General features: G+C 42.6%; 1 protein-coding gene across 3 annotated transcripts in view; it reads left to right on the top strand.

Annotated features, from left to right (window-relative positions):
- The first annotated feature begins 1,402 nt into the window (after positions 1-1,402).
- The window catches only part of BCL2L13 (BCL2 like 13), a 33,605-nt gene continuing 12,381 nt past the window's right edge, over positions 1,403-22,626 (top strand). Inside the window, exons 1-3 of one of the 3 annotated variants that reach the window (XM_068109557.2) lie at positions 1,403-1,480; positions 14,394-14,645; positions 20,069-20,297. In XM_068109557.2, the coding sequence (XP_067965658.2) occupies positions 14,409-14,645; positions 20,069-20,297 (466 nt within the window). In that variant the 5' untranslated portion in view covers positions 1,403-1,480; positions 14,394-14,408. Of the gene's footprint in view, positions 1,481-4,285; positions 4,610-7,199; positions 7,413-14,393; positions 14,646-20,068; positions 20,298-22,626 lie in introns of those variants that run through there. The other 2 variants (XM_068109564.2, XM_068109547.2) reach the window with 2 other exon arrangements.

The raw sequence follows: 22,626 nt of genomic DNA, 5'->3' as shown, positions 1-22,626 counted from the left end.
ATTGTAAACATCATTATAAACATCAAATATCAAAATATTGATATTTCATCAATATTTGATGAAATATTGTGATATTGTGATCCAAATATTGTGAAAATAATGAATATTTGATGAATACTTGATGAATAAATGAATGATGATTTGATAAATGAATGATGAATATTTGATGGGACAAATGAATGATGAATGATGATAAATGAATGATGAATATTTGATGGGACAAATGAATGATGAATGATGATAAATGAATGATGAATAATAATTGATGAATAAACGAATGATTTGATGAATTTGATGAATAAATGAATATTGTGAATATTGTGAATCAAATATTGTGAAAATAATGAATTTTTGTTGAATAAATGATGAAAATAATGAATATTTGATAAAAAAAATAATGATGACGTCATCGGTCACGTGGTTCGGTTGCCATATTTGTTTTAATATTAAAAACACGTCCGGGCGAGGGTCTGCAATCTCCGATTTCTCTTTCTTGTTTTAAAACTGCTTTCGTTTTGTTGACCAAACAGAAGAAGAAGACTTCTGAATACAAACGGACACGGCCAGGCTTTGCATTTTCAGATCCTTTAATATGTATTTATTAATTTCATTTTACAATGAAGTTAACTCATGCGGTCGTTTCATTGCCTCCACCACCGAGGGTGGATGGAGGTTATGTTTTCACCCCTGTCTGTCTGTGAGCAAAAGATCTCAAAAAGTTTTGGACCGATTCGGCCGAAACCTGGTGGACGTGTTGAGTGTGTGACCAGGATGAATTGATTCGATTTTGGTTCAGGTCCGAATCCAGATCCGGCCTATCAGTGGGATACAAAACGTCAACTGCTCAGCCTGGCGGAGGTGCGCACTCTACCGAGTACCGTTCGAATTACCTCTGTACTCATTTAGCCTTAATTACTGAAGACGAAGACCTTCAACCAGATGTTTAGTTCCACCACTTTCAAATCATCCGGATTTCTTCCATTCAAACTCGTGATTTGGAACTATTCACACTCACGTGACTGACGTAGTACGTTCCGATTTTAAGTTTGGTAAAATTATCTGAGTTCCCACAATGCATTGCACGTTTTAACGTAAATGGAGATAATCTTTCAGTCCACCTCGTCTGAATTATCCTCTCAGACCTGCTGGGGGCGGTGCGCGCTTGTAAATCGTTTATGAGGGCGTGGCTTTAGGAAAGGCGAAACTATAGGGCGTGGCTTTAGTAAAGCCGGAACTATAGGGCGTGGCTTTAGGAAAGGCGGAACTATAGGGCGTGGCTTTAGGAAAGGCGAAACTATAGGGCGTGGCTTTAGTAAAGCCGGAACTATAGGGCGTGGCTTTAGGAAAGGCGAAACTATAGGGCGTGGCTTTAGGAAAGGCGAAACTATAGGGCGTGGCCATGAATAAGGCGTGGCTACAATTAGGGCGTGTCCTCCGTTCACAACATTTGCTTCCTTAGTCGGATCAGTGTTCGTCGCAGGTGGGGAATGCGTCGAGTTTAGATCTTGCTCGTTCATTCTTACATTTGTGCGAATGTTCGTTTCCGTTTCGCGATGTTACCGGTTCTGGTTCCATTCGTAAATCACTTTGTCTGATGTTTTAACTGTTTTGATCGTTTCTCATTTGAAACTCGACATGTACGGGGTGCTTAGCGTTAATATGTGCGACATCCGTGTTCCAGTTCGTTCATTCAATTTTTCCCTCTTGCTGTATTATCACTTATATTCGGCGACCTTGCAATGCCCTGAGCAGAGCCACATGGGAGCGGAGGGGGTTGAGGGTGGGATGGGATGGGAGGGAGTGGAGGGTTGTGATTGTGGTTGAAGTTCAGGGGAGGAAACTTTCCCAGAAACGGTTCTCTTCGTTAAACAGAAATATTCTTCCCAATTCCGGGCGGATCTTTTCCTGCGGAAAAGAAACCAGGAGCATTCGCTGAACTTTAAACAACAACAACAACAACAACTAGCTCCTCCCATGATGACGATGTTTCCGCAATTCAAACGAACCTCGTGTTCCTTAGTCGAAGTTGTTTGGCTGTGAATATATGGGTTTTTCAAACATTGGTACTAATAGGAATTCAACATAAAGTGATGTGGACCGTCAAGGTGAACAAGGTACCTTGTAGTACAAGGTAAGGTAAACCTTGTGTTTCAAGGTAAACATGTACCACGTGTACAAGTTGTACACGTGGTACATGTTTACCTTGAAACATGTACACGTGGTACATGTTTACCTTGAAGATAATGGCGGTACGCTCAGAAGAAGAACTATCATTAGTGATTAAAAAATGTTGTGCATAGCATGGTACTTGCGAAATCCAAGTAAACAATAGTTGCCATGGAAACAGAAATTTGGTAATTTTCGAAAATTTGACCTATCAAGTGTGTTATACGAGGGAATGTTGTGCATAACAAATTTGGCTGATACATTTTCTCATTGCGGCCTAATGGCCGTTTTACATGTTTTGGATGGCATTGACTGTGACGCTTGACTAATTTTGACCAGATTGTATACACATATACAACGCATGCGTACAAATAAGCTAAGTAAGTTTCCATCTGATATCTTGAAAAATTATTGTTGTTTGGCAACAATAAAATCACAAATATCCCATTTCATTATAATGGGGGTGAAATTGTTGTCATGGACACATTTTTCTCTTTGCCACGTGGGACTTTTCTCTTTGCCACGTGGGACTTTTCTCTTTGTCAAATGGGACTTTCAACTATGCTAACACTAACAACCAAGATGAGCAGAACCTGAAAAACAAACAAAATTAATTGATGATATTTTGGTTTACCAATGGGGAACCTTTTGATTATGGCTGATGACCCTCAAGTGTTCCTGCAGAAGGCCCTCAAACAGAAGGTCTTGGGGTTATATTGTGATCTAGACTCCAGAGGATATAATGGATCTATATAATCTACTTTGGGTCCTGAGGGATCTTAGTGGATATCGGGTTATAAAGGATTGAAAGGGTCTTGGGTTTATGAAGTGTCTTAGGGATCTTTAAGGGCCTTAACGGTCTTATTGGTCTTAAAGGGTCTTGAGTCTTGAGGGTATTGGAGTCTTAAGGTTCTTGGGGTGGTGGGGGGAGGGATCTTAAGGACCTTGGGTTGGCCTTGGGGGTCTTGTGGGATCATGCAGGCTTCGTTGTCTTGAGAGGTCTTAGGGGATCCTAAAGGATCTTAAGGTTCTAAACAGTCTTAAGGTATTAAGGGGTCTTTGGGGTGTCAAGCAATCTAAATATATAGAGGAGGTCTTAAACTTGGATGAGCAGACACAGACAGATCCTTTTATAGTGTACATTATAAGGACATTTGTGGACTATGGGCATGGATAGATGCAGGTGCGACATGGGAGTTTAAACTTTGTTTTCCACCCATATAATGATCTTGAGGTCCATATCACAACCCCCAACATCTTTGTTCTGTTTTTTCTTTTTTGAGTTTGGGTGTGGTTGGGTTTGCGGTTGCACAATTATTTGGGAGGAAGTTAAACATTGACCGCACGTTTAGTCCTTTCATACATTTGGAGTAGGTGAGGTCAGGTTGACGTTAGACCATTATAGGGTTAGTTCCCCTAAACCTAACCATATAGATTTCCCTTTGGTTATATTAATTAAGTACAGTATTGTATATACTAGTCGCAGGATTTTCGACCTTAAAAAGTGCTTGCACATTGGAAAAGAAGTAGGTACAATGGGTGTTCACATTCCATTATAGGACGGAAAGTAATTGGTATTTGGAGGGTAGGGGTGAGGTGGGGGTATGAGAGATGTTATCCCACAATACATGTGACTGTCATTGGATGATAACGTGTACAATTGGAAGTTGGAACGGCATTCAGTAGAGCGCATACCTCCGCCATACTGAGCAATTGACGTTTTGTATCCTATTGATAGGCCAGATCTGGATTCGGACCTGAACCAAAATCAAATCGGCTTGTTCTTGTCACAACCAAGTCGTCCACCTAGTTTTGTCATAACTGTTCCATCACTTTTTGAAACATCATGCTGTATCTCGGTTTTTGGTCCCATCTCTCAATGGTGAAGAATCACTTCATAAATTAAAAAATTCTCGTTTCCAGATCCAGATCCGGATCATTGCCAATATTGAATCCATTCTTCCTTGCCACACACCCGAGCTGTCCACCAACGTCCGTCCAAATATGTTCATAGATTTTTAGATATTGGTATATATCGTTTTAGCCACGGCACTCAATGGTGAAGAATCACTTGAAACGTTATTGATACCCTGTTAATTTTGAGATATCCTGTTCACAGACAAACAGACAAAAAGACAGACAGGGGTGGAAACATAACCTCTGGCCACCTGCGGTTGGTTGAGGTAAAAAGAGATTTGTTAGGGTGCTGGGTTGGGATCCCAGGATCCTGAGTTTGAATCCCGGTCGATCGTTGAATTAACACCAGGGAGGTTGACTCGGCTTGTCATCCTTCCGAGGTCGGCAAATTGAGTACCAGCTCACTCGTAATTGGGGCACTTTATCAGCAACACAAACACTCTTCCAGAAAAATGGTGCAACCTGCAGCCACAGTCTGCATATTAAAGCAACGACAACAACAGAGTTCACGCCCAATGCTTTGAAGGTAAAATTTGTTATTAAAACGTATCGGATTAGAAATAGTCATGGCCACTTTTGTTGCTTTGACTCCGAATCGTTTCTTATTGGTAGAGAATTTAATCATATATTCTAAAACGAACGAACAGTTGGGATGGTCGACTGTCTTTCGAGTTTTTCACAAAGTCTATGATTCAAAATGGGTGTTCACATTGATTTCGTAAGAGCTGGATTTAGAATACACATTTTTGTGTGTGTGTGTGTGTGTGTGTGTGTGTGTGTGTGTGTGTGTGTGTGTGTGTGTGTGTGTGTGTGTGTGCGTGCGTGCGTGCGTGCACAGGGAGCTACAGTTGGTAGATTAAAACGTGTTTTCTTGAATATCACAAAACGACACCAAATCGAATCTTACTATAATTCACCAAATGTCTGTCCGTCCGTCCGTTCCCAGGTACCGCAAAAACGGCTGAACCGATCCAACGATATCCTGGGTGGGTAATCCTGGGACCCCCTGGGAGTAAAATATAGACAAGTAAAAATTTGAGAATTTTCGAATAGTGTAGGCATTTTGTGTTAAAAGTGATTAAACAAGTTTTTTAGGATAATTCGAGGGTGCTGAATTCAAAAATGCTGTTTAACCGGTTCACTTTTGGAGTCTTAACCTTCAAATTGTAAAAAACAAAATGCCTGCCATTTTCAGCATATTCTTTGCCCTAACTTGAATTTTAAGCAACGTAGAAGGCTCAAAATAGTGGCAATACCCATGTTTGTGATACTGAGGATTCCAAATTTACTGTTACCTAAGTTGTAACTAGTTTGGTTTCGCCGCCATGTTGAATTCCAAGATGGCCGCCATATTTTTGGTAATTTCTGGGGTGTATTTTTTTATGTACATCACTTTCACTGGTCAAATGCGCTTTTAATTTCTTTAGAACAAAAAAAAATGATATTAAATCATTTCTAAAGTGCATTTAAAAAAGGGGTAAAGTTCCAAAATGGCTGCCATTTAGTAATTATACTTTATAAATACCGTATAGCTCAATATTGGCATTCTCAAATGTTTACCTGTCTATCTTAGTCTGTTCTGTTTCTGCATTCTAGTTGTCTGTTGTATGCACATGCACATCCTCCTGTGCATGTTAGCCCAGCTTTTCTGCAGCTTCAACGGCCATTTATACATCCTTTGGTACATCCGCATGTTACTATCTCGTGACACGCCTTAGGAATTGGAGATAGCCTCATCAACTTCGGCACCAAGTTCCCATCGATGTATGTCCATCCCATGTCTGTTACTTGGGGGAGTACTGGAGTAGCGATGGTTGCGCGCTTCCAAATAAAAGCCTGGTAATGTGCGCGCCTTATGTGGTCTCACTGCATCTGATGTTGGTGGCAGAGTCTCCTGTGGACAACCCTTAGAGAAGAGTATTACACGTGCCTTGTCGCATCTGTCCATATCATCGGGTACCTTGTAAAGACGGCATATGAACTTTTCTGCATCGTTGATTACTTCTTCAGTGATATCTTCTGTGCCTAGATCTGTCAACAATTGGCTGTGTGTTTGAAACACCTTCCAGGCTGTCTTTTTGCCGTGGCCAGCAAGCTGTGACACACTGTCACAACCAGTAATTGCATGGAATGGCAGCAACGCTTCCACTTGGCAAGGTGGCAGTTTCTGGTGGAGTTTGTGGATGGGAATGTATTTTGGCTTCTTAAGAGTTCCTGCCTTCATCCACAGCTGAGTGCATGGCATCTTATCAAAATGAGCAGCTAACAAGACCAGCACGTCAGTGTCACGCACTAAAACCACCACTGTTTCAGCATTTGTGTCGACGCAATGAAGAACAAGTCGTGTGTCCGCCTCCTCATGGTTGGCCTGTAGGGATGATGTGTCCATCTCTGGATCTGAAGATTTCACGTCTATGATCTGTGCAAATCCTCCAGCCACTACAAGTGTTGTGGGTGCAATAGACACCGCATTTGTCATGAGCTGCTGAGAAAGAAACTCTGCTAGATTTGCCTTATTCTCTCCAAGTGAGAGAAAGTTGGTCCATTTGTCTGGTAGAGGAACGTTTTGGTTTTCTATTACCCGACGTATTGGTCGAGAGGCCCGGGTACGTTTCATTCTGGTTCCAGTCTCGATGGAATCCTGCTGGTATCGGTCGAAAGTTACGTCAACTCTCTCAAATTTTTTCCCCATGGCAAACACTGAATTCACAAACGCATCTGCATATTCACCAAATGTGGTTATTCCGCTGGGCTTTCCAAGAGCCATCACCAGTGCTTGACCATCAATTACTAAGCAAGTACTTCCAGTTAATGTCACTTGTTCTGGGGTTGAGACATCTTGAATCAACTCATTTGCCAGTCGAGATTTACCGCTACTGCCTGTATGTAGACTCCCATTCATGGCAGCAAGTGAAATTGGCACAGGCATAAGCTCATGCTGCAGAATCAGGTCCAGGTTTATCACAAGTCGCTGTAGAATGTTTCTATCTGCCTTGATGGTCGTTTCTTTGCCTTTGCTTTCTTTGCAGTCTACAGCATACAGAGACGAGAAAGTCTGTGCTTTGTTCCTATGTAAAGCGGCATTGAAATTGATATGACATGTGCCATCAGGAGGCTGAAGAAGGCGCTGATCAACAAACTCATCCAGCTGCACCTGTCCAAGTTTTTCTGCATTAAGCAAAGAATGTTGAATGCTCTCCGATGCCAAATCCTTGGTAGCAATATTCTGCAGTACAGAAGATGACATTCCCTCGCTGAATACATCGAATCGTCGGAAAGCTGAGACGACTTTCTCCTCATCAAGGTTGTCACGCCCTTTCCTGGAAGGTGTAAGCTCGTTGTACACATACTCACTTTCCTCCCCTTCGATCATCAGCATTTGTCTAGTTTTACTCGATATGCAAGTTCTCAAGTTATATGATAGTGCCCATCTGCCTAATGCAGAGATACTTCTTGTGATGCCCACAATGCCACCGCTCTTCTTTCCAGTGCCATTCAGCCATTCTTGGCTATGATCAGGTGATACTTGATTGAATCCTCAGTATCACAAACATGGGTATTGCCACTATTTTGAGCCTTCTATGTTGCTTAAAATGCAAGTTATGGCAAAAAATATGCTGAAAATGGCGGGCATTTTGTTTTTTACAATTTGAAGGTTAAGACTCCAAAATTGAACCGGTTAAACAGCATTTTTGAATTCAGCACCCTCGAATTATCCTAAAAAAACTTGCTTAACCACTTTTAACACGAAATGCTTCCAACATTTTATATAAGCACAAATTCTCAAATTTTTACTTGTATAATAGGCTATATTGTTTTTCCAAGTTTTCCAATTTTCCAGTTTTTCCAAACACGATGGAATAATATTTACCGATATGAACAGTGATGTGGCTTTTGTTGAAATTCTACAAACTAGCAACGGTACCCGCCCTATGGGCGGAGCTTCAATTGGGAGGCCCAAATGAAAAGGCAAAATATCAGAAATTGAAGGCTTTTTTTATTTTAAACGATTCATATAAACATCCGTTGAATCATATCACACGCAAATCATCAAAATCTAAACAGTACATGGCGCCCATTTTGAAAACAGATTGAATTCTGCAAAACGGAAGCGGCCGCTACACGTTTTCTCAGTCGCACGTTTATGTGTGAAGAGTGCGCGCCGAATCTGTAACACGGAAGCGGCCGCTACACCTGTTTCTCAGTCGCTTTGCACACGCTGCCATGTTACTTTGGAGCCGCACGTTTATATAGGAAGAGTCTGTCAGTAGTCGATCTACTCTCTCCTGGTACGTAGAATAAACAGTATTTGTAGAATTTCAACAAAAGCCACATCACAATTAATATAATGCATTTTTAAATAGGAATTGAAAAAGAGAAATAAGAATTGAAAATCATAAGAGATATAATTGTAATAAAAAAAAAAACAAGGTGTGTGTGTGTGTGTGTGTGTGTGTGTGTGTGTGTGTGTGTGTGTGTGTGTGTGTGTGTGTGTGTGTGTGTGTGTGTGTGTGTGTGTGTGTGTGTGTGTGTGTGTGTGTGTTCACAATAGTAATAGTTCGCAATAGTGCAATAGCCCTGCTGTCTTTGAGCCTTTGTTTTGGAGATAATGCCCACTTCTGGTATGATGTCATTTCCTGGTGTCCAACTTAGCCCTATTTGATAAGGTGCAACTCAAATATGTCTATAATTAATATTTTTTGATTCTATTACCTACTTTCTGTATTATGATGTCACTGGTGGCCATATTGTGTTCGGGATCAGCTTATTTTAATCAAACGTTCCCATAGATTAGTTTGGCAATTTCAGAGAAGTTGAAATTTAAATGTTTTCCTTTGATTCAATATGGTGTCCAGACCATTAAACAAATGGCATCATCATTATTATAAAAATTATACTTGGTAAGTACAGTCGATCACATATGTAAAGTTTTTGCATCGATCAGTTTAGCGGTTTCAGAGAAGGAGATAAAAAATGTTTCGTTATGATCCAACATGGCTGCCATACCATGTGACTGATGATATCATTGATAAATAATATTACCCATGGGAAGTCGATCACAAATTTAAAGTTTCGCATCGATCGGTTAAGCGGTTTGAGAGATGAGGATTGTTAAAAGTTTTCCTGCAATCCAAAATGGCATCCAAACTAGATTAAAATTCAAACAATTAAATAGGGACAAAGGGACTATTTCCAGCAGCAAGGTTTGCAGTGGGGATTGAGAAAGGAATTCAGGTCTTGTTTTGGTTGACAATTGGTGGAGAAGCTATAAAGGAAGGAACTGATGTAATTGTGATTGGTAAGGCCAGGCCAGAAAATACCACTCTAGGAAGGGAAAAGTTAAACATATTCTATATCAATGCCAGGAGTTTAAATAATACCTTCATATTACCTGTAGTGTGATTGTGTCATCCCCCCCCCCCCCCCCTGCAGTGACACACACACACATACACACACTTAAATTCTGACAACTCATTAACAAAAAGCCCCAGCCTCCCTCTCCCAACTCTCTCTCATTTTTGCTCCCCTCCCTGACCCCCAACCCCTAGTCCTCCCCCCTTCCCCTCCCAACCCTAAGGTATCAATTTTGTCCCCATACTCAAGCCTTCAAACTTCCATCCTCCCCTCCCCCCACATCACTATTGAAAGTCTTCAACCTTCCCCCAACCCCAAAGCCTCAACCTTCCCCTTCCAAAGCTGTCCCATTTTTACCCTCACCTTCCTCTGACTCGTAAAGGCAAACGGACATTCCCACATCAAAACAGCAAATTATCTAACACTTTCTGCTCCCCCTTCACGCTATCACCAACTTCACAGGAACCTGTCACATTCTCCTGTTCAACTCACACTTTTAAGAGAAAATAGTTGGAAATAAGAGCAAGGAATAAGAGCCAGGATAAATTGAATGATAATATATGAAATGATTTTTCTTCGTCGCATTTGTTTTCGTTTTTTGTTGGGGGACTTTCTTTCAGGAAAAAATGACTGCATATCTGTTAAAAATTTCAACATAATAAATATCAAATCTTGAAGAACAGTCTTTCTCTGTGTCCCTGCAGCTTTTACTTCTGCAGGTAGTTGAGTACTATAAGTGCGATTTCTGACCCCTTTGAGCTTAAGGGGCCTTCTTATTTGAAAGTGCCTGATCAGAAAATTTCTTATGCTGCATTTTTGTTTTTTACCATTAGAATAGAGCAGTTTGCAACAAGAAAAATTATCGGGCGCTAATTTTTGATCAAGACCCTTTCGGAACTCTTTTAGGGGTCCTTGAATGCAAATTACCAACATACTTCTTGTGCACCGAATCATTATTCACATGTATCTTTCTGATGTATTTGAAGTGGAAATTTTCACGTGGTCGGCATTTTACTTTTTTGGATTCATACTATTAGAATGGAGCAGTTTGCAACCCAAAAAATTCTCGGGCACAAATTTCTGATTAGAACCCTTGGTAAACACTTATAAGGGTCCTTCTTATATGCAAATGTTGGTGATCTTCATTTCTTACATGTTTTGTATTCAACATCCAATGTAGATGTCATCAAATAATAATCGGCCTCAGGCGTAAATATTTCCGAAAAAGTGTTTTAAGAGTCTGCCATTTCGAAACGCTGGAAATGCGGAACTCGATAAATGGCGTTTGTCGGATGTCAAGGTGATTGAACTCAGACCAGCTCTCCATCTAATAGCCCATCTCTAACTCTATAGAGGACCGAACGACACCTCAAACAACGACCCAGCATCGCGAATGCATGAAGGAATTTAAAACATTAAATGCACTTGGACATAAAAGACTTTTTACATCAATCTACAATACGTCGAACCATCTTTACCATGAGCAATGTGTCTTTACCGTTACCAACACTGAATAACGGTAAAGACATAAGAGGGCAACGGAAAAAACACATACGGGCACTTGGTGATTCCACTTCTTCGAATTTCAGATCACAAATACAGCTCTAATCATAGTTTTGAGTACAGTTCCTCACAAGAAATGTTATAATGAAGTACACTAATAACTCGTAGCAGTAAATTTGACCATTGCAGTAAAAAGACCGACAATTTGTTAGACAAGATACATTTGACGATGAACCTGGCTGATTCAGGGACACGTTAGAGGACGTTTGACCTTGACAAACCAGAATTGATTCCAAGCATACAGGTCTTCATTGTAATGGCAATGGCGACATCTGTGGTTGAATTGATAAATAACCGTGATAAATTTAGTGACATGGTAAAGACAGTGGTCAGATAGTTGCTGTGACATGGAGAATTTCCATTCTAACTATTTATATTCACAATTTCTGATTTCGGAAACCGAAGTAGAGAGATATGAGAGAATGAGTTATTCTATTGTTCTATTGTTCTATTGTTCTATTGTTCACATCTCTCATTGTCACAAAAACAGAATGATCATCAGGAGCACCCCAACATTTGACATGGCAATAAAAGAGATTTTGTAGGTTTGAGTTCCAATATCTTTTACATTAACTAATTTTACATTAACTTAGGGTGGGATATCACTGAGTGTGCTACATTGTTCTCCTCCCTTCATTTCCCAATGAAATTGTGTCGTTTTCCCAGATATATTTGGTCTTGTGTTGATGTGGTGCATGCATGATGGGCCGAATGGCCTCCTGTGTCTAGTTTCCTTGGTATTCCTCGTTATCAAGGTTGTGCATTTAGGAAGCAATGGAAATTATTCTTCCTTTGAGCTTGAGCAGTATTTACCTTGTGTAATTTTATCACAAAAAAAGATTGACCTGAATTATCTCACTACATATTGGATAAAATAAAAACGTATACAGCCGGACCCCAACATTCACGGTCCCAACATTCGCGGACCCTGCGTATTTGCGGTTCATAACATGTGACCTGCTTCTATATTCGTGAGCCTGTGCTTTGCATATTTGCGGTTTTTCGTGGGCAGAAAAAACAAATCCCCCACCGGCCGCCGCATAACACAGTTCTAAAACATATCTTCCACCAGCCACATGCTGTACGTACGCAAAAAACATCATTCATGAGCTATGCGCATGACCTGCTTCTACATTTGCAGTCCTGTGCTTCACGTTTTCACAGGTGAAAAAAGCATATCTTCAACGAGCCGCGTGCATGACATGGTTCTAAGAGAATCTTTCACCACCCATGCAAACCATTTGTCACCAGCTGCGTAAATCATTTGCCACGAGCGAGCCGTGCGCATAACTGTTCTAAAAGCATCTTACACATGTCGCACATAAAGCAGCTGCACGTGCACAAAAAACATCCCCCACCACCGACATTCCCCACAAACAATGGGCACATTACCCAACCCTCCTCCATCTACCCACAAGCCCTGCACAGCTACTTATGTGCAGTGTATCCTGGGTCTCCTCATTTTTGCGCTCATTGTTCGGCCCGCTGCCTTGATCTGCTGTGATTTCTCGCTCGAGTGAATCATGGGTCCTAAGTGTACGAGTAGTGCAGGAGATGTGCCCACTCCAAAGAGACAGAAAAAGTCATGATCCTGAGCCAGAAAGTGGAGCTGCTTGACTGACTACCAAGAGGTGAGAGTGCAGCCTCTGTGGGCAGGCATTATGGCATCGAGTCGACTGTGCACTACATAAAGAAGAACGAGGAGGCAATTCACAAGTGTTGTGGTGAGGGCAGTATCCAGCATCAAAGTGGTTACCCAGGTCAGGGATGTCCACATCGAGGCAATGGAGAAGGCATTAAATGTGTGGGTAGAGGACAATGTCCAGAGGACCATGCCTTTAAATGGACCTCTGATTTGTCAAAAGGCAAAGCAAATGTACGATTGTCTGGCTGGTAGAAGTGGTGCTGCAAACATGAGCAATGTGGGTACGAGTGGCCTCAGTCCTTCCTAGCTAGCAGGGAGGTTTCACCAGTCCAAGGAGCGGTCTCAAAAATGTAAAGTTCACAGGCGTGCATGCCTCAGCAGACCATGAGGCAGCTCAAAGTTTCCCTGCTCAACCTGCGCAGCTCATAGAGAAGCAGCGGTATGTACCAGAGCAGGTCTTCAATGCAGACGAGACCGGCTTGTTTTGGAAAAAGATGCCAACGCAAGCTTTTATCTCTAAGGGTGAGGGGACAACATCGGATTTCAGGGCCACAAAAGACAAGCTATTTCTTCTTCTTTTCACCAATGCCAATGCCAAAATGCCAATGCTTCAAACCAATGAAGTTGTACCATGCTCTGAACCCACATGCTTTCAAGGGCAAAAATAAGGACACTCTGCCCATATTTTGGAGGGCCAACAAAAAGGCATGGGTAACAGCTGCCATCTTCATGGATTGGTTTCACAATTGTTTCACCCCTCAAGTGGAGAGGTCTCTGGCAGAAAAGAAAAGAAAAGAAAAGAACCTTTTGCCTTCAAGGTCCTCCTGTTGGTGGAAATGCATAAAAATACCCCAAGGAGCTGAAGGTGGCCCATCCCTATTTCGAGGTCATCTTCCTGCCACTCAACACATCCTCCCTGATCCAACCACTCTACCAAGGGATGATTTCAATGTTTAAAACGTTTTATACCCACCACACCTTCCGTCACATCTTGGATGCATCACAGGACAGTGAAGAGGAGGTAGAGGTGGCAAGGCCCAACCTGACCGTTAAGTTCCTGGCTGAGACGCTGCAGGATATGAGGTCAGTCGTTGACAGGTTACATGATGCCGACCCATTGATGGAGCAGTACCTCCAGTTTAAGATGGGATTGGATAATGTTTTGCCACCATACAAAGAGCTGCAAAAAAACCTGCAGCAATCAGTGATGCAGCTTGCGGTCATCCATTTTTTTTTCGCCGTGGCCCCTCCACCTCAACACCTTCAGCACCCTCGCCTGCATCCCCTTTGGTGCATTCCTCATCAATGACCTCACCTGTGTCCTCTTCAACGCCCTCACATACATTCCTGTCAGTGCACAACTCACCAGCACCATCACCTGCATCCTCTTCAGAGGAGTTCAATGAGTTTACTGGATTTTAAATAATAAAAATCATCATCATCAAAAGTTACTTGTACTCTATGTACCGTATCTTCAATAAAAATTTGAAAGAGTCCAGCTGGTCCAGCTGTTGTTGCTGTTCTTTTACTTTGTAAGCATTTTAAATGAAACTGAAATGATGCGCATTCGTGCTCGTAAATGTTTTTGAATTTTTCCTTATGAATCGCAAACTGCCAGGAACCTATCCCCCTTTTTCTCAGTGAAGCAATGCCCCGACATTCGCGGATTCGACATTCGCGGCATTTTCCAGGAACGTAACCCCTGCAAATGTCGGGGTTCTACACTCTATCTAATTCCACACCCTAGGTCCATATTGCTGGCATGGAAACCTCTCACACTGAAGGGCCAAGTGTTCCAACTCCTGGAGAAAGTGCAGATGCTGAAACGAGCGTGCGAGAATCTCAACCGCAGTTCGAGGCAGCAGTAGAGCTTCCAACAGAAGGTGGCGATGCCGTCAAGAGTTTGGAAACCACGGCACAGGACCTGCAGCCTACAGAGCATGGGGCATTTGGGGGTAATAACGCTGGAGAAACTTCAATATCTACATCATGGCAGGAGGTATGATATCGCATTTCTTTTCATGCACCTTTCTTATCTCCATCACCGAAGGTGGCCGGAGGTTATTTTTTCTACCCTGTCTGTTTGTCTGTGAGCAGGATATCTCAAAATGTTATGGACTGATTTGGACAAAACTTGGTGGGCAAATGAACAAGTGGGTGTGTGACAAGGAAGAAGTGGTTAGATTTTGGTGAAGATCCAGATCCGGATACAATAATTTTTTAAGTGATTCTTCTTCATTGAGAAATAGGACCAAAATGATATACTGTATAGCATGATATTTAAAAAAGTTACGGACGGATTTGGATGAAACTTGCCAACTCTTCCACAAAGAACAAGCCAATTCGATTTTGGTTCAGATCCGGCCTGTCGTTGAGATACAAAACGTAAACTGTTCAGCCTATAGGAGCCTATAGCGTCAGCCTATAGGTTCAGCCATATGTGCACTGTGCCTTTGGTTTCATAGCAAAAGCCTTTTTCGATTTTGTTTTTGTTTGCCCACAATATCAGCCAAATATTTTCATTTCATTTTTGGAGCCAGCGACATAGAATGCATATCCCGTGAGATTTTGACCCTTCCTTTCTTTGCCAATTATTCCCATCTAGAAAACCTAATTTTACTTTTTTCCCCATCTTCCAACATTTCTCAATTTACCCCCTCTGCAAATTGCATATATGCAATATGTAGCTGGCCCCCTTTTGAACTTTGGGTTTTTCCTTGCATCATAATTTATACAAGGACGAGCAGAAGTACCCGGCGTTGCCGGGCGGGGGAGGGGGAGGAGAGGGAGGGGGAGGAGGAGGGAGGGGGGGAGGAGGAATGGGAGGGGGAGGGGAGAGGCAAGGGGAGGCGGGAATGGGGGGAGGAGGGGAAGTGGAGGGGGGGCATGGGGGTTGAGGGGGGAGGAGAAGGAAGGGGAGAGGAAGGGGAGTGGCTCACGTTTCTGAGTGAATGTGGCTCACGTTTCTGAGTTAAGTGTGATGCCGATCAGGAAGAAGCAGAAGAAGCTGTACTACCAAATTCGTACACTTCTGGAATAGTTTCATTTATTTGTATTCAAATGTCTGGTAATTGTTTTGTATTTATTTATGCGAATGTGTACTTGTGTATAACCGTCATTAATTGAAAAAGGCTTTGGCACTATCGAGCGTTTTTTTTTTTTTTTGGTTAACTCCAAAAAACGAACTTTTTTTTTCAATTTTTTGTTTGTTTGCCTAGAACACTCCCAGGCACTCACTGATGAACCTCTGAAAGTTTGATGAAGATCCGTTCAGCCATCTCTGAATAAAACGCGGACACACAGACAACTCGCGTTTATATATACAGACTTGGCATTTAATATGAAATTTTTTTTTTCTTGACTTGGGTTTACTTTCTTAACTCAGTATATCAATCTGGTGAGTTTCTTTTACACTTTGGTGATTTATTTGTTAAAAGAACCATGTCACTGATTGTCGCAGCAAGAAGTCAACAACAGGATTATATCACAGGTGGCGTGGCAAAATGTACGGACAGGTGCATTTGATGATTGGCTTCACAGTCGGGTATACAAGGGTTGTTGCGTTCTGTATTAGTGGAAAACAACTGCTGCGCGTCTCCAAAAGTTATTGCCGCTTCCTCTGGAGATGGTCCGTCAACTCGAAAATGCTGTTTGTCATGGAGTGGTGGCTTTACGAAATTACGGCATGAAACAGCATGCTATTGCTCGGCAGTATGGCATCACTCAAGGTCAGGTGTCAAAGATCCGGAAACGAAATGCTCAGAGGGGTGTCCCTACTCCAATACTGAGGCCAGGACGTCCCCGCAGAACCACAAGGAGGGATGATCGCCAGCTGCACCGGTTAGTCCGCAATGGCCGTACCAAGTCAGCTAATCGGCTTAGGGCTGAGTGGCAGCAACTGACAAATGTGCCTGTGTCCAGAAGGCGAGTCAACCAATGACTGCTTCAAGCAGGCTATCAGGCCAAGCGTCCCCTGAGAAAGCCACGCCTGACCAGACAACACCGCCAACGCCGATTGCAGTGGGCCAGAGAGCACCGCCAATGGTAGCCAGGACACTGGAATCATGTGATCTTCAGTGACGAGTCTAGATTTCTGGTCTATCGTCAAGATGGCCGCGTCCGCGTGCGCAGACAAGTGCATGAAGCCTACAACAAAGATTGTATCGTGCCAAGAGTCCAAGCTGGAGGTGGTGGGGTGACCGTTTGGGCTGCTTTTCATGCAGGGGGCAAAACTGACCTGGTTGTTCTGAATGGAAACCTGAACCAGTTCAAGTACAGGGCCATTCTGGAAGAAACATTGCTTCCATTTGCTCGTGCAGCCTTTCGAGGAAACTTTGTCTTCCAAGATGACAATGCACGGCCTCATCGTGCTCGCATGATCCAACACTTTCTTGCTGACCGTGGTGTAGAGCATATGGAGTGGCCTACCATGTCCCCGGATATGAATCCGAGAGAGAACTTGTGGGTATAATTAACGCGTCAAATCGACCACTTGGACCAGCAGCCGACCTCTGTGTGTGAATTGCAGCAGGCTATTGTCACTGCGTGGCAAGCGATTCCTGTCCAAACCTTGGCAAATCTCGTGAACAGCATGCCTCAACGTGTACGTGCTCTCCTGAATGCTCGTGGGGGTTACACGAAGTACTGAACTGTAATTTTATTGTCCGTAATCCCAGTCGTAATTTAACTTTTGTTTTTGTTAAAAAAAAATTTGGCTAATGTGCAAAATAAAGAGATACTTCTGGAAAACGTACAGAAGTTTAACACTGTACTGTCCATGAATTGAGTTCGATATCAGTTTACATCACTTTCAAGGATCAATTTATTTGTTTCGAAATGTCAAATGTGGTTTTTGTTTCTTTTAAAGGTCACATTAACAAAATCTAGAATAATTTCAACATAATTCCAATGAACTTTTGGTTCTAAGACATCTTGAAAAGTAAGTTCACCCCCAGAAAAAAAATATTCCATATTAAATGCCAAGTCTGTATATAAATCGGGATTTTAATTTCATTCAAAAATTGATCCAGACGTCTATTCTCTTTCTAACATTCAAACCGACAGAGGTAGTTATTTATCACAGCAACTGTAGAATTTTCACCCTTTTTCTCAACTCCGTTTCGCTGTTATTTGGTGGAGCAAAATGTCCACTGAGCTTTATTGATATTTAGATGTTTCAAGGTTGATGTGGACTTTTGTTTTATTAAATAATGTGAGAAATAGCACTTAGCCGCTGAAATTTTGGATGAAGTTATTGTCTACCCTGAGCAAGTTGTACAGGAAGTGACAGTAGTGCTGGCCATACATTTTTAGCTCACCTGGAACGAAATTTAGGGGAGCTTATGCGATGGCGCGTTGTCAGTCCGTCCGTCCGTCCGTAAACACTTGCAACTTCTTCTCCGAAACCGATGCTCTTAACGATGCTCTTCTTCTCTTAACGGATCATTAAGTCCGTCCGTAAACACTTGCAACTTCTTCTCCGAAACCGATGCACGGATTATGACCAGATTTGGCACAAATTATATTTATTGTGTTGTGACTAAAAATTTGTTCACAACAATAAAAAAAATCGGGGTCTAAGGGGGTTTAACAGGGTCAAAGTGGATCCTGGTTTGACCCCCCAAAATAGGAATTTGCTTTTTCCTCTGAAACTACAAACAGTTTTGATGAAAATAGACCACAACCTTCACCACCTGTGATGTACCAAAGTTTGTTCACGGCATTAAAAAATATTTGCCCCTTTGGGGGTCTGCAGGGGCGGAGGGGGTTGGTTGCCCCCCCCTCCCCCCAACATAGGTATTTGCTTTCTTCTCAGAAACTACACACACAATTTCGATGAAACTTCACCACAACATTAATCACCCACGATGTACCAATGTTTGTTCACGGCATTAAAAAAATTGGGGTCCAAGGAGGTATATGGGGTTGGGGGAGGAGGGAGGGGTTTCCCCCCAAAATAGGTATGTTTTTGTTTGTTTAAAGTCCTATGATTATGTTAATATGATTCTACATGCTGCCCTTTCTTCTAGCAACCATTGAAATGGGTTTTAAATGCCTTTAGTTGGTGCAGTTTACTGTTTTATTCCACCAGGTGAGCACCAGTTGTATTGCCCCTATGTTTTCTCTAAAACTAAGATGGCTGCCAACATGGTCACTTATGCTGTGGAACAAAAGTGGATCATTAAGTTCCTAAATTGTAAAGGAGCCCGTCAAACAAGCTGAAATTCATAGAAGACCATCTCCACAATTTGAGGATGCATGTTTGTTTCATGTCGTTGTGTGTGTGTTTCATGGTCCAGGAAGTTTTTTTCTTTTTTTTAGTTTTTTTTAAATGTCTGTGAATTGGCGAGTGAAGTTAGGCGTTTTCCAATGCAGCTAACTGCTGTCATTCACACAGTAATTTGTTGAATGTAGTTTTTGGAGAATTACTGGATACCCGTACCTGGTATTGCAGAAGAATTGGATGCTGGTGTTTGAAGTATTTGAATAACAGCAGGAAGAACCAAAAATGTTGGAGGAGGTGAATCAAAAAGAGGATGTGACAAAGAATTGTGTGATGGAAAACTGGACAGGGGCTTCAGAGGAGGAGAGACATTACGGAATATATCGTTAATCGCATATACAAGAAGCACCCACTGCCTGTAGAAGCGGCCAGAGTAGGGGAGGGTTTCATTATTATCCTTATTCAAAATACCTTTTCAAAACACCTATCGCTGCGTAATTCAAAACACCTCGCTGCACTGGAAAATGTGTGGATAGGAATATTGTACTGTTCAGGTTGAGGACTTGTAATACCTGCGCCCACCTAGAGGCGGCACTACACGATACACATTTCATAGAGAATTTGAAATCCCGGCCCCCAAGACCACTGGCAAAGGCAAAAACACCCATATGCACTAATTGGGGTCATGCTGATCCTAAGCAGCAAGTCCTGGATGTAATCGGGTCAGAACTGTAGGAGTAGTGCGACAAACCTGCAAGCACCGGTCCGTGAAATTTAGTAAGGATTACTCTATGATGTTTGTTGAGGTGAGATGTTAGTTGTAAATGTAGAGTTGGGGGATAATATGACGTGTTTGGGAGGTTGTTGATGTTCCATGTCTGTTGTCTGTGGAAGGATTGCGAGAGTTCTGGCGATTTCTGGCTCTTTCCCATTGTGGAGCAATCTCGCAATAGTGAGCGGCTTCTATCACCATCTAGCTGTAGTCTCTTGTGTTTACGTGTAGTTTCTGGATTGGGGTGCTTTCAGGAGAGTGAAGTGACCTTTTGCTTTGTGCAGTGCAGTGTCACGTCGGTGTGTTTGTAGAATCGCTCGTTTTATCTCTTCCTTCAACTTAAGTTTGGACTTAAGTTGAACTTAAGTTAACTGCTGGTTAGACATCAAACTGGAAAACATGGATTTGTGACACTAACCCCTGGCAGGTGAGCGAACCACCTTCCATGGAGAACACTGGTGAGGAGTCTGTCGGCCCAGCAGAAGAGACCGTGATCGAAAGTGGAATTGGCCGATCAGTAGAAGAACAGAGTGAGAACTCTTCTTCTTCAAACTCCGACCTGGTTCATGTGGAGAAGGAGGAAATTCCTGAGGTGGAACAGCATTCCTCTGAAGGGAAAACTCGGGCGACGCCCGTCAGCCCATTGAAGCCCGAAGGTAAAGCTGAATACTGAACCGACCATTGATGTGTGTAGGCTTGTTCATTTGCTTGGAAGTTGTTTGCAAAAGGGTGGTCTTAGCTTTTGAGTTACTTTATTGGAGTTCATGTTACTTATTGCAGTTGTAAAATAGAATGACACTCTTCGACGTCATGATGACACTCTTCGACGTCATGATGACACTCTTCGACATCAAATCGACGTCATGACGTCGACCGATATGCCTCCGCCCACATTATCACATCATAATTCTTGCACCAAGTTTGATATGTCTATTCAGCTGTTCTCAAGTTATCACATTTTTATCTGACATGACCTCTGCCCTTTGATCTGTTGATGCCATAATCCAGTCGGTTCATCTTTGCATCAAAATACTTATGCCAAGTTTGTTCAAAATCCCATCAATTGTTCAGAAGTTGGAGTGGCAACATAATTTTTTAGTTAACTTGACCTCTTGACCCCAAAATTTAATCCGTTCATGTTTACATCATTATACATATCTGTACCAATAGCCCTGGTGTTGGCTTAGCGGTCAGGGTGCCGGCTTGGGATCCTCGGATCCTGGATTTGAATCCCGGTCGATCACTGAATTAACGCCAGAGGGGTTGACTCAGCCTGTCATCCTCCCGAGGTCGGCAAATTTGAGTACCAGCTTGCTGGGATGAATGATCACGGTGTGTATCCCGGCTTAGAATAGGTACACCGTATACCTGCGCCTCGTAAGAGGCGACCAAGGGTTGGCGTCAGGAAGGGCATCCGGCCATAAAAACATTGCCTCAAACAGGGAACCATGATTGTCATGAGGCCCGCAAGGCTAACCCCCGCTCTAGCGGGGAAAATGGCCTTAAAACGATCATTCATTCATTCATACATATCTGTACCAAGTTTAAATTTAAATCCCTTCAGCTGTTCACAAATTCACATTTTTCCTGACATGACCTCTGACTGACCTTTTGATGCCATAATGCATAATCCAATCAGTTCACCTTTGTATCATATATACCTACACCAAATATGCATCAAAATCCCATCATTTGTTCACGAGTTGGCGTGGCAACATAAATTTTACTTTACATGACTTCTGATCTTTGACCTTTGACCATCTGACCCAAAAATCGAATCAATTCATCTTTACCTCATTTATACATACTTGCACCAAGTTTGACTAAGATCCCTTCAGCCTTTCTAAAGTTATCACGGTAACAAAAAGTTATCACTGACGGACGTATGGATGGATAGATGGATGGACGAACGGACAGCCAGATGGAAAACCTGAAAACATAATTCCTCCGGCACTTCGTCGGTGGAGGCATAAAAAGTCTTGATAGGCATTTCCATAACACTCGTTGACAAATGGAACTTTTTTTTTATCTCATCAAAGATGTAAACTCTTTTCCAGACCAATTTTGCACACCAATTCCAAATCTGACACAATCTGTCAACTTCCCGACCCGTAACTCAGGCAACGGAGCATCTTCTCTTCAAGACTTGGTTATGACTAACTTCCCTGCAAATGTCTGCTGCTCTTCTTCTGCTCCAATCGGTTCTTCTGATCATGTGCTTGTTAAAGTGGACATCTCTCTGACCATTCTCAGACAGCCTCGTCAGCGCCGACGAGTCTGGCATTTCACTCAGGCTGACTGGCACGGTCTTCAAGCAGCCATCAATCATCTGGACTGGTCTCCCATCACTTCCACCTCTGACATCAACTCTTCCTGGGAATTCTTCCAAAGTAAATTGCTCTCTCTCATGCACAGATTTATCCCATCTCACCTTCAGTTGTCATACCCTTCCTCCCGTCCATGGTACATTGAAGCTTGTGATGAGGCAGTTGCCATGAAACAACTTGCCTTCACCTCTTGGAAGGCTAATCCAACTGAAGGCAATCTCAGTTCCTTCCACCAAGCTCGGAACAAGTGTGTGTCAACCCTCAGGAGAGCCAGGAAGCACTATCTCTCCACTCTAAAGACTGAACTCTCACACCTGTGACCTGTCTCCCTCTTCCAAATCCTGGTGGCGTCTGGTCAAATCTGTTTCTGGTGTTTGTTCCCCCTCCATCCCTTCCCTTACCTCAAATGGCTACACAGCTGACTCTGCCCATGAAAAAGCCGAATGCCTCAACTCTGTGTTTGCCTCAAAATCTTGTTTCCCACACCCATCTCTCTCTGTTCCCACCATACCCAGTCGAACCCAGTTTCTCCTGGACTCTGTGTCCTTTCCTCCTGACAAGGTGGAGAAGTTTCTGTCAAACCTCGACTCTGATTCTGCAACTGGACCAGACAGCATCAACCCACGAGGCCTAAAATCCTGTTCTGCGCTCTATCTCA

This window comes from Myxine glutinosa, chromosome 1 (genome assembly GCF_964187855.1).
Source record: "Myxine glutinosa chromosome 1, kmMyxGlut1.1, whole genome shotgun sequence".
Taxonomy (NCBI): Eukaryota; Metazoa; Chordata; class Myxini; order Myxiniformes; family Myxinidae; genus Myxine; species Myxine glutinosa.
Note: the sequence above shows the minus strand (reverse complement) of the source record. Positions and strands in the feature narration are given on the sequence as shown.